Source organism: Pleuronectes platessa, chromosome 10, assembly GCF_947347685.1.
Source record: "Pleuronectes platessa chromosome 10, fPlePla1.1, whole genome shotgun sequence".
Lineage (NCBI taxonomy): Eukaryota > Metazoa > Chordata > Actinopteri > Pleuronectiformes > Pleuronectidae > Pleuronectes > Pleuronectes platessa.
Genome location: NC_070635.1, coordinates 14,031,087 through 14,042,730, shown reverse-complemented (window position 1 = coordinate 14,042,730; position 11,644 = coordinate 14,031,087). Strand labels below are relative to the sequence as shown.

General features: G+C 44.5%; 1 protein-coding gene across 3 annotated transcripts in view; it reads left to right on the top strand.

Moving 5' to 3' along the window:
* The first annotated feature begins 1,346 nt into the window (after nt 1-1,346).
* nbeal2 (neurobeachin-like 2) overlaps nt 1,347-11,644 on the top strand; it is a 34,260-nt gene continuing 23,962 nt past the window's right edge. Inside the window, exons 1-9 of one of the 3 annotated variants that reach the window (XM_053431750.1) lie at nt 1,347-1,800; nt 7,920-8,008; nt 8,212-8,376; nt 8,661-8,742; nt 9,455-9,567; nt 9,815-9,897; nt 10,738-10,823; nt 10,902-11,205; nt 11,363-11,469. In XM_053431750.1, the coding sequence (XP_053287725.1) occupies nt 1,726-1,800; nt 7,920-8,008; nt 8,212-8,376; nt 8,661-8,742; nt 9,455-9,567; nt 9,815-9,897; nt 10,738-10,823; nt 10,902-11,205; nt 11,363-11,469 (1,104 nt within the window). In that variant the 5' untranslated portion in view covers nt 1,347-1,725. The remainder of the gene's footprint in view (nt 1,801-7,919; nt 8,009-8,211; nt 8,377-8,660; nt 8,743-9,454; nt 9,568-9,814; nt 9,898-10,737; nt 10,824-10,901; nt 11,206-11,362; nt 11,470-11,644) is intronic. The other 2 variants (XM_053431748.1, XM_053431749.1) reach the window with 2 other exon arrangements.

The window sequence follows — 11,644 nt, the reverse complement described above, 5'->3', positions numbered from 1 at the left end:
GTTTATCATCCAGTTAAATTTCAAATATTAGGTTTAGCACTATACACTACCAATCCCAGCTATCAAGGCCTATAGTTGTCTATTTTTTGTGCTTTGTATGTATTTAATTCAATGTGATTGTATTGTATTTCATCTAGACGAATGATACATCTCATAATCAGTTATTTACAAGTTTTTATGTTCAATATCCATCTGTGTACCACCACATTTTATCAGCATGAGTTTCTTAATTCATGTTTATTGACAACAGTCTCCATCAGGCCTATAATAAAACAGTGTGCAATAATTAGCCTTTACAAAGGCACAATGGAATCATTATAAGCAGGTGTTAGAGTCTGAAGTTCAGTTGCCTGCTCTGCACTGTAACACTTTCAACCTGCAGACATTGCAAAAAACAAGTTTTAAAGGCACAGTTCCCCTAAAAAATGAAAATCCACTCATTATCTATTCACCAACCAGCCGAGGAAGGGTTGGGTGGAAGGGTTTGAGTCCAAAAAACAGTTTTGGAGTCTCAGGGGTCCAAATATCCAATACAATTTAAGTAAACTGTGACTCCTTCTTCAAACGTAATAAAACTACAGAAAACGTCTCCATAATGCTCCTGTGGTGTAGTCTAATCGTCTGAAAGCCACGACATTCAAATTCAACTCTTATCAGCGTCGTTTACACCATGTTTTTAGACTAAATGTCCTTTGATAACCCCCTACGGAGCCACGTTCGTACATGGATCACAGCGGACATTTATGCAAAAAATGTGGTGTAAATGTACTTGTTTCAAGATTTGTGGACTCGAACACTTCACCCACCCCTCCATCGCCATAAGTGTGAGTAGATAATGAATGAATTACAATTTTGGGGTGAACTATCCCTATAAGGAACATTTTCAAAGTAATGATTTGCATATAGGTTTCCTCCACGGCCTCATATGCTTTGTTTTCTTCTTTTAGTGGGTTGACTTTACTTTTACTTCTCCCCCTGTTGAAGGTTTTGTCCCTCACCTTACAGTAGAGGGTTCTAGGACAGAGGATGCAGGACCTTGCATAGGTTCTGAAGCTCTATGAAGCAACATTACTATTTGTGAATACAAATAGATGAAATTGGATTTTATTGATTTTGATATTTGATTACATATTCACACGGTCTTCTTGTCACTCAAAGGAAACCTGTCAATATGTCTGTGTGCACCTATGATACCTGAGACACCAGTTGGTGATGATTTGCTACTGATCCTCCTCATCATCCCCACCACACAGCCCCGTGCACATACACATACTGACGGACTGTGCACTGTGCGGTCATGTTAGGTGTAGGATGGCATCAGTCGCTTCCGTGGGAACTCTCTCTCCAATAGGAGTCACACAGCAGCAGCAGTGGCAGCAGCTCTCCCTGAAGGCGGACATGGGTGTTCCTCCTCCTCCAAACACGCACGACTTCCACGCGTTTTTGTTCCTGGTCTCACAGTCTCGACTTGGATCGACAGCCGCGGTCATGTTCGGTCGTTTCACGCCGCTCTGAGGGGAAGTTTGCGCTGCGTCGACACACGGGGAGCACTTTTCTTGTCGCGCGGATCGGCGCTTGGCTGAATTTGGGCAGGAATGGTTTCGAGGAGCGCGCCGCGTCCTGCTCCTGCGTGCAGGAAGGAAGAAGTTCACACAGCCGCGGCTCCTTCGGTGCTTTACACTTTGACTGGCTTTTAATAGAAGAGAGAGAACCGAAGGGAGACCGATGAGCAACCACAAGGGCGGCGGGATGGACTCGAAAGAGAGGCTGCACGAGCTGTGGATGTTGTACAACACGAAGGTGAGTGCGGAAGACCTGCCGCTGACACCTGTTGTCGCAGCAGCTCCTCTGTCTGAAGTTTCGAACACGATCCCCTGCACACGTGATCGCAGACACGGTCATGTTGTGTGTTCTGTCTCTGATCGTTTATTCACGACGATATTCTGAGGACGTCGCCTGTTTACTCAGCAGCTGTGTGTTTACCCAGAGGTGGAGGCTGCCCTGTGCCGACCACAGGAGGATATCATGTCCGATCATGGGTAATTGAGCCATTTCACCTGTTGAAAGCTGAAAGTATGAGGGTATCTGAAGTTGATCGATCACAAATAATGACGTATGATCGATCAGGTACCTGCGATCATACAGGTGGGCGTTATTTTACACCACTTCCTGTTCCTGTTCTTCTTCCCCGTCTGTCTTCCTTGTAGTTGAAGCATGTCACAGTTTGTCTAACGTCATGGAGTCTATGTTATTGTTCAGGAAGATCCTACATTCTCACTTCGAACACATGGTTTTTGTTTTGCTTCAGTGGCGGATCAAGGGTTTTTCTACATCATAGGGCCATGAAAGGGGGCCACAAGTTACAGAGGGGGCCAACCATGTTTTAGAGCTGCCAAAACAGAGAAGTTTGGAAATGTTGCCGCCCCCATTTTAGGTTGAAAACTCCAGGACTGTGTTTTAGTCTAGACGGGCAGAAACAGAGATATTTGAAAACAATGACACAGACACACCCGCTTGCTGATTGGGTTGTTTCGGTCATGACGTAGCCTTTGCTTCATGTTAACATCAGCAGGCGCATGTCCAGTGTAGGTGAATGCTCACGTGGACAAATGTTTTCAGGTGTGTTAACATGGACGGGTTTTAAACAGATTTGGAGCCAAAACGCCAGTGTTGACAGGGATGTTTTGGTTTTCCAATGTAAACGCACTATTGTGTCTGTAGTCTTAATCTATGTCTCGCAAATACTGAATCATAAACAATTTAGCTTTTCTCTCCGGTGAGCAAACCCGACCCAATTTGACATCCTAAACTGTCTGTTTTTTGGGTTTGTGGTCTCAAACATTGCCAACTGTGGGTCGAGCTGCAGCTCAATGCCCTGGTTGCTCATCAAAGTGCAATGTCTTGTTAATAAGGATGAAACAAATTCATACCAAGAGTTTTTTGGGGCACATGCTTTCATGTCATGAGAGAGAGAGAGAGAGAGAGAGAGAGAGAGAGAGAGAGAGAGAGAGAGAGAGAGAGAGAGAGAGAGAGAGAGAGAGAGGCTGTGAATAAATGAAGTATTACTATTTAATGTGTTTGCAATCTGCTTCCATGCCTGAGGACAGTCAAACAAGAAGAGACTCCACTCCAAGTTTGCATGTACTGTATTTTCCCTGTGAGGCATGAAGACTCCTCTCCTCCCATCATCACAGCCCATCCTAGAGAGTTGCTGTCTTGACAAGGACTTGTACATTTTACTCTATATATATCTCATTGAATTTTGGTTTTAATTTAGTACTGGGCTTAATCCCGAGTCTGGGAAAAGAGCCAGAGGCTTTAAAAAAAAAAGGGAGGGCAGAGATCAGGGCTGCAATAACTGCAAAAAATGCTCTAAATGCAGCAGTGATGCAAGTGAACGAGAAGTGTATCCCCTCTTGCCGCAGCTTTTACCGTCAAAGTGGACATTGTGGTTACTTGGGCAGAAGTGTTTCTAATCTACCCTGTTACTTCTCCTCTGGGCTGCTGCTGCAAATACAACTCGTCTGAAAGGAAAACACACAAGCTGTAGGTACCAACACAAATAAATTACAGCTACAAAGAGTCACCGGTGCATGTGTGGGTGAGTGTGTGCTCTGACAGCTGTCTAGCATCTCCAAGTGCGAGACCACTTCCTTATTAAGCTGCCTCTCGGCTCACTGCTACGTCCCTTCAGTTGCCATCAAGGCTGAGAGTACAAAATACTCTCTCTCTCTGTCTTGGTTTAAACGCTTCTCAGCAGAAAGGGATGCACAGATTTCCGAGCTTTCCTGTAAGTAGGGTTTGCATGTGTGCAAATGTTCTACCCTCATTGCCCGGCAGCGAATAAGGTGAAGGTTGGCAGAGCTAAGTGATTCAGCTGAGCTTGGTACTAACCGCCACCACCTTCTGTGACTCAGAGTAAAACAACAGGCTTCGGAAAGGCTGCAGAACCACTTCAGAGAACAATCACCTGGCTCTTCCAATCACCACCTTAGGTTTTTGTTCTCATGTTAGTCATGTTAGCAAAGACAATATCTCTTCCTCTTTTTTTTTTCCACTGGACACATCCCATCCTCACCTGATGGACTTTATTTTCTCTTTCACCACACATCCAGGAAACTGTTGCAAATCAGCTCAACTGGAGAAGAGGCATTAATTACATTTCATAGGCTTTTTGTCTGCCAACAAATCTTTTACTTATAGTGGCAGTGGCCTGACGCTCTCTTTTATGAGTCACATCAAACACACCCATGCAGCTGTTTCACACACTGTAACAGATCTGAATTCAAGTCTTAAATTATTTTTAGGCTTCTGTGCCTCTATTCATAATAATCTACAATAAAGCTGCGGTGAGTCCAACCAACCTGTGATTCCATCATTTTTGAGGAGGCACATCTCGGCCGAAAACATAGCAAAGCGTGCTCAGGCTTGCTAGTGATAAAGGAACTCTGCTTCCTCTGATTGTGCAAGAAATCACACACACACCCCTCGCAATACTTTTAAGTTGAGCTGAGGTTCAGCACGGACTGATGTGAAATACTGACAAGCCTTTGTGTGTGTGTATTGGAGTATCTGTCTTGTAGTAACACTGGTACAAGAATGAGACATTTTCAGCACAAATAACCCAAAGAACAGGCAGGCAATGAGAGAAACAACAACCCGGAGAGTCTATAATATGCTGTATTGTTGAATTGGTTAGTCAGGCCAAGCTCAGTTCACATGCAGACCATCATACATTGTGTCTTTCGTCTCCTGGACTTAAAACCAGCTTTACTGGAACTATTTAAGGGCTCTGCACCCCACGCCTTAGAATGCTTTACAGACCAACATAAAACGCTCGTGCCTGACAGGTATGGACATAAACAGAGTCTGATCTAATCACTGAGGGAGTAACATAACTCATCAGATCATGTGCGACTACACCCAGAGAGGTATTATTTTTGGATGGGCCTCTTCCCTAACACAGTCGTATTGTTGCACTGTACTTTAACATCAGTTTAATTAGTTTTAATCAGCTGGTTATATGTTTAATTACATTCCAGCTCATGGTCATTTTCTCCACTGATTACTTTGAGGATTTATTCCTCAATTGAAGAATAGCTAATTTTTTTTCAAACTGTAATGGGTGCTGGGAAAGATTTACCACAGTCCAGAGTTTTATCTTCACTTGTTCACTCACACAAATAAATCTACATATGATCCTGTATGTTTTTAACACTGCATGGAAGTGAAGAACAAAGAAGCATCTTTTCCAGCCGCTCGAGATCAGCGTGGCTGCAGTTAGATGTCAGACCAGCAGAGAAACAGTCTGTGATTAGCTTTGTGATCATTAGGTCGAGAGACTGTGGAAGAGAGTAATTAGAGCCTGCAGTGGCGGAGACAGACCACAGTGACAAGCCAACAAATGCCCAAGAACCCAGCTGTGAAACCACCTCCTCTGCCCGAGACAACAAGTCATAATATCTCCTCACTTAAGTCACGTTTCTGTGCATTTATCTCCCTTGCTGATGCACAATCGATGAACTGTAGAGATCCCATAATAACAAAAACAACCATCCCTTTGCTGCTCACTGTCGCTGTCTCAACGAGCCCGGCGGTCGAATCCCCTCGTGTGCCTCGGCCTCCCCTGTTTACCAACAGAGGTGCCAACCGGGAAAAAAAAATCAAAGTGCTCTTTGCTTTCACTTGTGCGGGAAGCCGGAGCGAAGCAGAATGCCAAGCAGCAGAGAGCGACACAGCTGCTCGGCCATGTGCAGGGAGAGGAGGGATAAATGACACTGTTTGTAGGGCTCGGCTCCTCGTGGTTGGTTTGTGACATCTGCTCTAATAGTGTTTTTAATAAGAGTCTTTGTGCAGGAGGGGTTGATCAACAGTAATTTTGTGAGGAATTATTTATTTGTATGATGTGTCAATGGAGACATAAGGCAGGTGCTACACAGGTTTTTTTTGTTCCAATTTCGCCACCTATTTGAACCTCATTGACCAACTGTGGCCTAAAAACCTACATGCTGCATCACCACTCAGCTTTAGTGAAACACGTCAAGCATCTGAGCTCCACACAGAACAGATGATCGATTCCCAGTCAGTCATAGGCAGTAATTATTCCAAACACTGAACTATTACTACGTGTCCTTGTACATTGTGAGTCTAGGTGATAGAGTTCTAATTAATGAGATATGCTTGGGTGTAATCAAAGACAACTACTATCATTAAGTGTTATTATTAAAAAAAAGTGTTATTAAGGAGGAGTCATGCATTTAGCTCCTCTATATGTTTAATAGACAATTAAACAAAGCTGAGGGAGTGTCGCAGATATTTCCCAGTGCCTCTCCCACTCCAAACTCAAATACCAGATTGTCCAGATGATGGAGGTTGTTCACAGTTTCCTGTTTTCTCCGAGGACACACAGAGATTATTTATATAAAGTATGAGTGAGCTTAATGTTACTTTAACACCATTATTTTCTTACTTACTAATTTGATTTAGTCATGAATCTACCATAATAGGGGAAAAGCTTATGGAATTAATTGAGTCTATCTAGAAATAATACATTGCTTATATTATGACATTCACTGCTTCAGCTCATCCCCTATCAGTCCCATCGTCCTCCTGCATGACACTTACACATTGTTGTTGTTTTTTATGGAGCTGCTGCTTTCATATCTGCTCACATCAGAACCAGAAGAGGAAGGAGTGAGTTTAATGTCATTTCCTGGTTGCTCGGTTGACTCTGGGAGACTCGAAGCGAGCGAGCGAGTCGGACGCTGGTGCTTGTGGCGTTGGGAGTGATGTGCAGCTGCTGAGCTGTGGACCACGCCGAGGGCTCGTCTGAGACCGGGTTCACAAGAACCTGGCACCTTGCTCCACTGCGTACAATGAGAGATGGACTGGCTCATAAGTCACTGCCAGTTGGTAATGTACATTTCAAAGTAATTCGAGAAGACACGTGTTTTCAGAGTTGTTCTATTCCATGTTAGATTTATTAGAGGAAGTGTGACTCTTAAATGAGACGTGCACTGAGCTCTAGCATATAGAAGGAACCCGCATCATTTATTTGTTGACTTAAAGGGAAGTATGAATGTGTTGTACCATGCGCTCTTTACGATGTGTTATTTGGGTACAGTGACTCAGTCTGTCTGAAACAACTCACATCTTCCCTCCGCTCTGGAGGAAGCTGCTTCATCACTAATGTGCAACAGCGCTTTTTTACGTGCGTGCTAATGAGAATGTTCTGGTTGTTCCATCACCCAGTACGTTTGGCTACATTCCTAAATGTCCTGTGTTGTGTCGTTTGATGATGACTGGGTTCCTGTAGCACCACTGGTCTGGATCATCAGCGTGGAGTGATGATCATTTAAGGATTGCAAAACAGTCTGTGTTTAAAAAATACAAGAAATAATTCAGAGTCAATTGTAGAGTTCACTTGGTTTATCTGGTGAGCTGTTTGTCTTTGGGCTGTTTGAACTGGGGTGAGATTGAGAGGCTGATATGAGGAGCAAAGAGAAGATACGCTGCACCACAGAGGATGACGTCAAAAAGGAACACTTGCTTTAAGACAATAACATGTTACAGTGAAAGGTTGTTAATGCTCACTGCTCTATAAAGGGTTCACTGTATGTATGGAACTTGTGACTGATAGAAACTTCATTTTGCTTCTTTTAACCTGTTTTGAAAAAGGAAAGACTTGGCTCATGCGTTCCTGTTTGAGGTTCAACATCCTGTTACAAAAGCAGCTCAACAGATTTAGTCAACGCCGTGTTTTCAGTCAAAGTGCATTATTTCGGATGGTAGCAAAGCAAACCTACCAAAGAGCATATTATATTGTTACTGCATATTTTACACCTGCTGTGTTATTTACTACTGAGCAGAGGTGTGCAGGGGACTTAACAGTGTTGCATGTCCTTGCCTCCCTCCTGCAGAAAGACGTGGGCCACCTGCAGCAGTGGCTCGAGGCTTTTGTGGCGTCCTTCGAGAGGCTCATCGATGTGCATTCACTGGAGCCTCGGAGGTGAGTGGTATCACTGATCTAATGTACGCAAACTAACTATCAAAAGGCCTCCATCAGTTTGGGCTCCCGAGAGCAGGATGAACTGTGACCTTCTCTAGAGATAGCGTTTTTGACATGTTTATGTTATGTGTAAACACAGCCTGTTTGCTACTGCCTCCCCTCCCTTCTCCTCCCCTCCGTTCACACATCTCCATCGCTCCCAGGCCGGAGGAGTGCAGCTCTGAGGTGCCCCTGCTCCCCCGGGAGGTCCTGGTGTTCCTCAGCACCCAGCTTTGGCACAGCTTCCTGCACCTCTCCAGCGCCACCGAGCAAAACAGCAGCGCCCCGCACCCACTGCTCCTCATCAAGTTCTTCATCATTGTCTGCAGGTGAGGGGCCAGTGAACCTGTAAACATGTAACATAGAAGAAATCATAATAAAACAAACAATATGCAGATGTTGTTTTTAGTGATAAAACATTATATATTCAGTTAAAATGAGTGATGGAGACATAGGGAAGTAGGAGAGTACAGATGTTTTAATCAGCTGCAGCTCAGGGTCAGAACTTGTCCTTAACTTTCTGTAAATGCACCGTATTTAAAAAAAAAACTAAAATGGCCAATTTAGGAAAACATCAGATGGATTTATTGGATGAACTTCTCTCTACTTCCAGGAATATGGAGAACATCGACCAAGAGAAGACCCCCGGCTTTGTTTTTGAATCTATCAGGCTTTTAAATTTCTGCTTGGACCAGGTAAAAACATTATGAACGGTATTTCAAACAGGATGCACTGTTCAGTGATTAATGATGCGACTTGGCTCCACAGCATCCACAGTATATCATGCATGATAAGATTATAAAGTGCCACTTTAGCCAGACTATGCAGAAATGTGATATATAGCAGAGAGGCCGACACAGAATTGATCCTGTCGATGCAGGAGTGTTTTAAGAGACCTTGAGGGACCCCTGGGCACCACCTCCAAAGAAACACATGATACCATATCACATCATTGCAATCTTCAAATGATTCTTTTAGCATCAAAATTACAAACAAAGGGCGGACACATAACTAATGGTCAAGTAGTAAAGCTTCAACTAAATCTCTAAAATTCAGCTTTTGACAGAGAGTGGCATGATGCCTCGTCAGGGGGTTTCTGACCCATGGTGTCGTTATAGTCTCCTGTACATAGCCGATCATGGAATTTAAGGGGGATTTCACATATATGTTGTTGCTGTGAACCAATGAAATCAGTTCGGGGCCCCTGGCAATTGCAAAGCTCCCCTGCCTGTTGATAGTATTTGACATCCTGGTAGAGAAAGAAAAAAAACTAGTTCACACCATCAAAACAAGAGGGTGTGTGTAGTTGACCTTTTCATTCAACAGGGTTGCAATGTCAATAAGATTCTTGAAACCTGTATCTGCCTGACGCCGCTAATTGTCTGTCCAAACTTATTTTCTCTGCAGCTAAAACATGGACTAGGCGAGCAGTCCTCTCTGCAGCTGGTTGTGGAGCATGGACTGGTGCTTTGTGAGAGTCTGTTTGACCCTTATCAGACGTGGAGGAGACGCCTAGCAGGGTGAGTACGTGTTGCTTTACCCCGGCGATCACCTGCGTGAGTGTGTGGGAGGTGGAATTTTACTCACACAAAGACCAAAAGATGTTGCCCAACCTCTTGTGGTGTGCAACACCTCGTCTTGTTTCCTCAAAGCCTTTAAGTCACGTCTCATCGGTGCCAGGACTATTAGTGGCAATCGCACAGTGACTGGGCGTGAGGTGAAGTAAGTACAGAGTTCCTCGCTGACTTTAGGCTTTGTGTGTTGCAGGGAGGAGGTGAGCTTGCTGGAGAGGAACAAATATAAGTTCTCCCCGCTGGCCTTGCCAGAGGAGCTGCCTGCTCTCTTCCATGGTGAGACACTCCCTTTTCGTCCAGTCTACCACTCTGATCTCTGTCAGACCTCTAATACCACAAGAATCACTCTGTTCCCGCTGCCCAGACACAGCCAACATCTGTCATGCTCGGCTTAAAATGTGATCAACATGTTTCCTATAATGAAAGATAACCGGTAGTTCCACTCAGTCGGTATCTGCCTGGTTGTGGTTAAAAACCTAATTATTCATTAAGTGTCTAATTATCAGGTTTGACACATTCAAACATGAGGCGTACAACCTCTGCTTGGGCAAGTTGCAGTAGGTTCACAGACTCCACACTGTAGGAGGATTATACTGGGATAGCATGCTGTAATTGGAAATGCTAAGAGCTAATTGTGCAATACATTACTAATTAGTAAGGCTTAAGTTTTCTATGTGATATAACTCTGAGAGACGTCAGTGGCACTCAAGGACATTTTGTTGAGCCACTTTTTTTTTCCACCTCCACCAAAGAGTTTATGTTTTCACCCCTGTTGCTTGTTTGTTTGGTGGTTTGTTTGTAAGCAAGGTTTCATAGGGAATACTTAATGGCTCTTAATGAAAAAGGATTGATTGATATCTTTATCAATATTATATCTATTCAAATGTGTGAAATGTGATCCAGCTTGATTGAATTTAAGGGACTGTTGAGCCTTGTTTTGTTAATAATTTTCTGTTCAAGTTTATTCTGTTCCTAGTGTCAGGGAGCTGGATTCCGGCCCAGCATAGGAAAGGGGGGATTTTGACTTTGCACTGTGTTAATGTTTTTCTATGTTGTGGTTAAGTGGTGACTGATGTTGTGTAACTGTGTTTCTGGGCTTGACCACCATGTTCACAGAAAGTCTACAGGAAAGCGAGCAGATCCCAGAGATTCTCTTGCTCAAACTGGTCCATCTCCAGGGAGCGGTCATCAGCGGAGGAAAGGTCTGTTCATCCTCTTCACCGTGGATTGCTCTGCCGCAAACACTACAACTGATTACTTTGTTTATTTTTATTTTTCAGAAGAATGGCCTTCTCTCCATCACCCCTCACTCAGTTGAGGACCTGCTCTCCGTTTTGCGTGCATGGTGCTGCCGGGCCTCCTCTGAACCCAAGGACACGGGGCTCCCACGCATGACCTTGCAGTGCCTGACAGCGATGATCCACCTCCTGCATTCCAGCAGCCCTGCAGAGCGGCAGGTGGAGATCAGGACGATACTGGAGGGCTACTTCCAGCTCCTCAACTGGAACCGTCCACTGAGCAGCGAGCAGCAGGACCGACAGAGCTGGGAAGACAGTCAGCTCTCGCTCCAGAGCCAAATGCTAAGTAAGACCATGTCCACCAGGTCTCAGTTCTGGCTGCGTGAGCAATAGCATTCTCCCTTTTTCCTCATATGTCTCAATCAGCGTGGAGGCCAAAGAACCAATTTCCCCAGTGTGGGATAAATAGGATGAGTCAACATCCTCCTTGTTGTCATTTCTAGCTGCTGTTCCGGAGATCCTGGAGTGCCCTGACAGACCAGTCCTGCAGGCTGTCTTCCTGAACAACAACTGCTTCGAACACATCCTCAGGCTAATTCAAAACAGCAAGGTCAGACCCCCGACCCCTGTCCATCCAAACTGTGTCTGTCAGCTCTTTCTATCTGCCCCTCTGTCAGCTGCCCTGTCTGTCCGTCACCTTTTCAGTGTCATTTCTGTCATGTCCCTTTCCTCCTCCATTTGCCCCAAAGTGTGGCGTCTGCTCACAGGTCTCGGTCCTTTTGGTC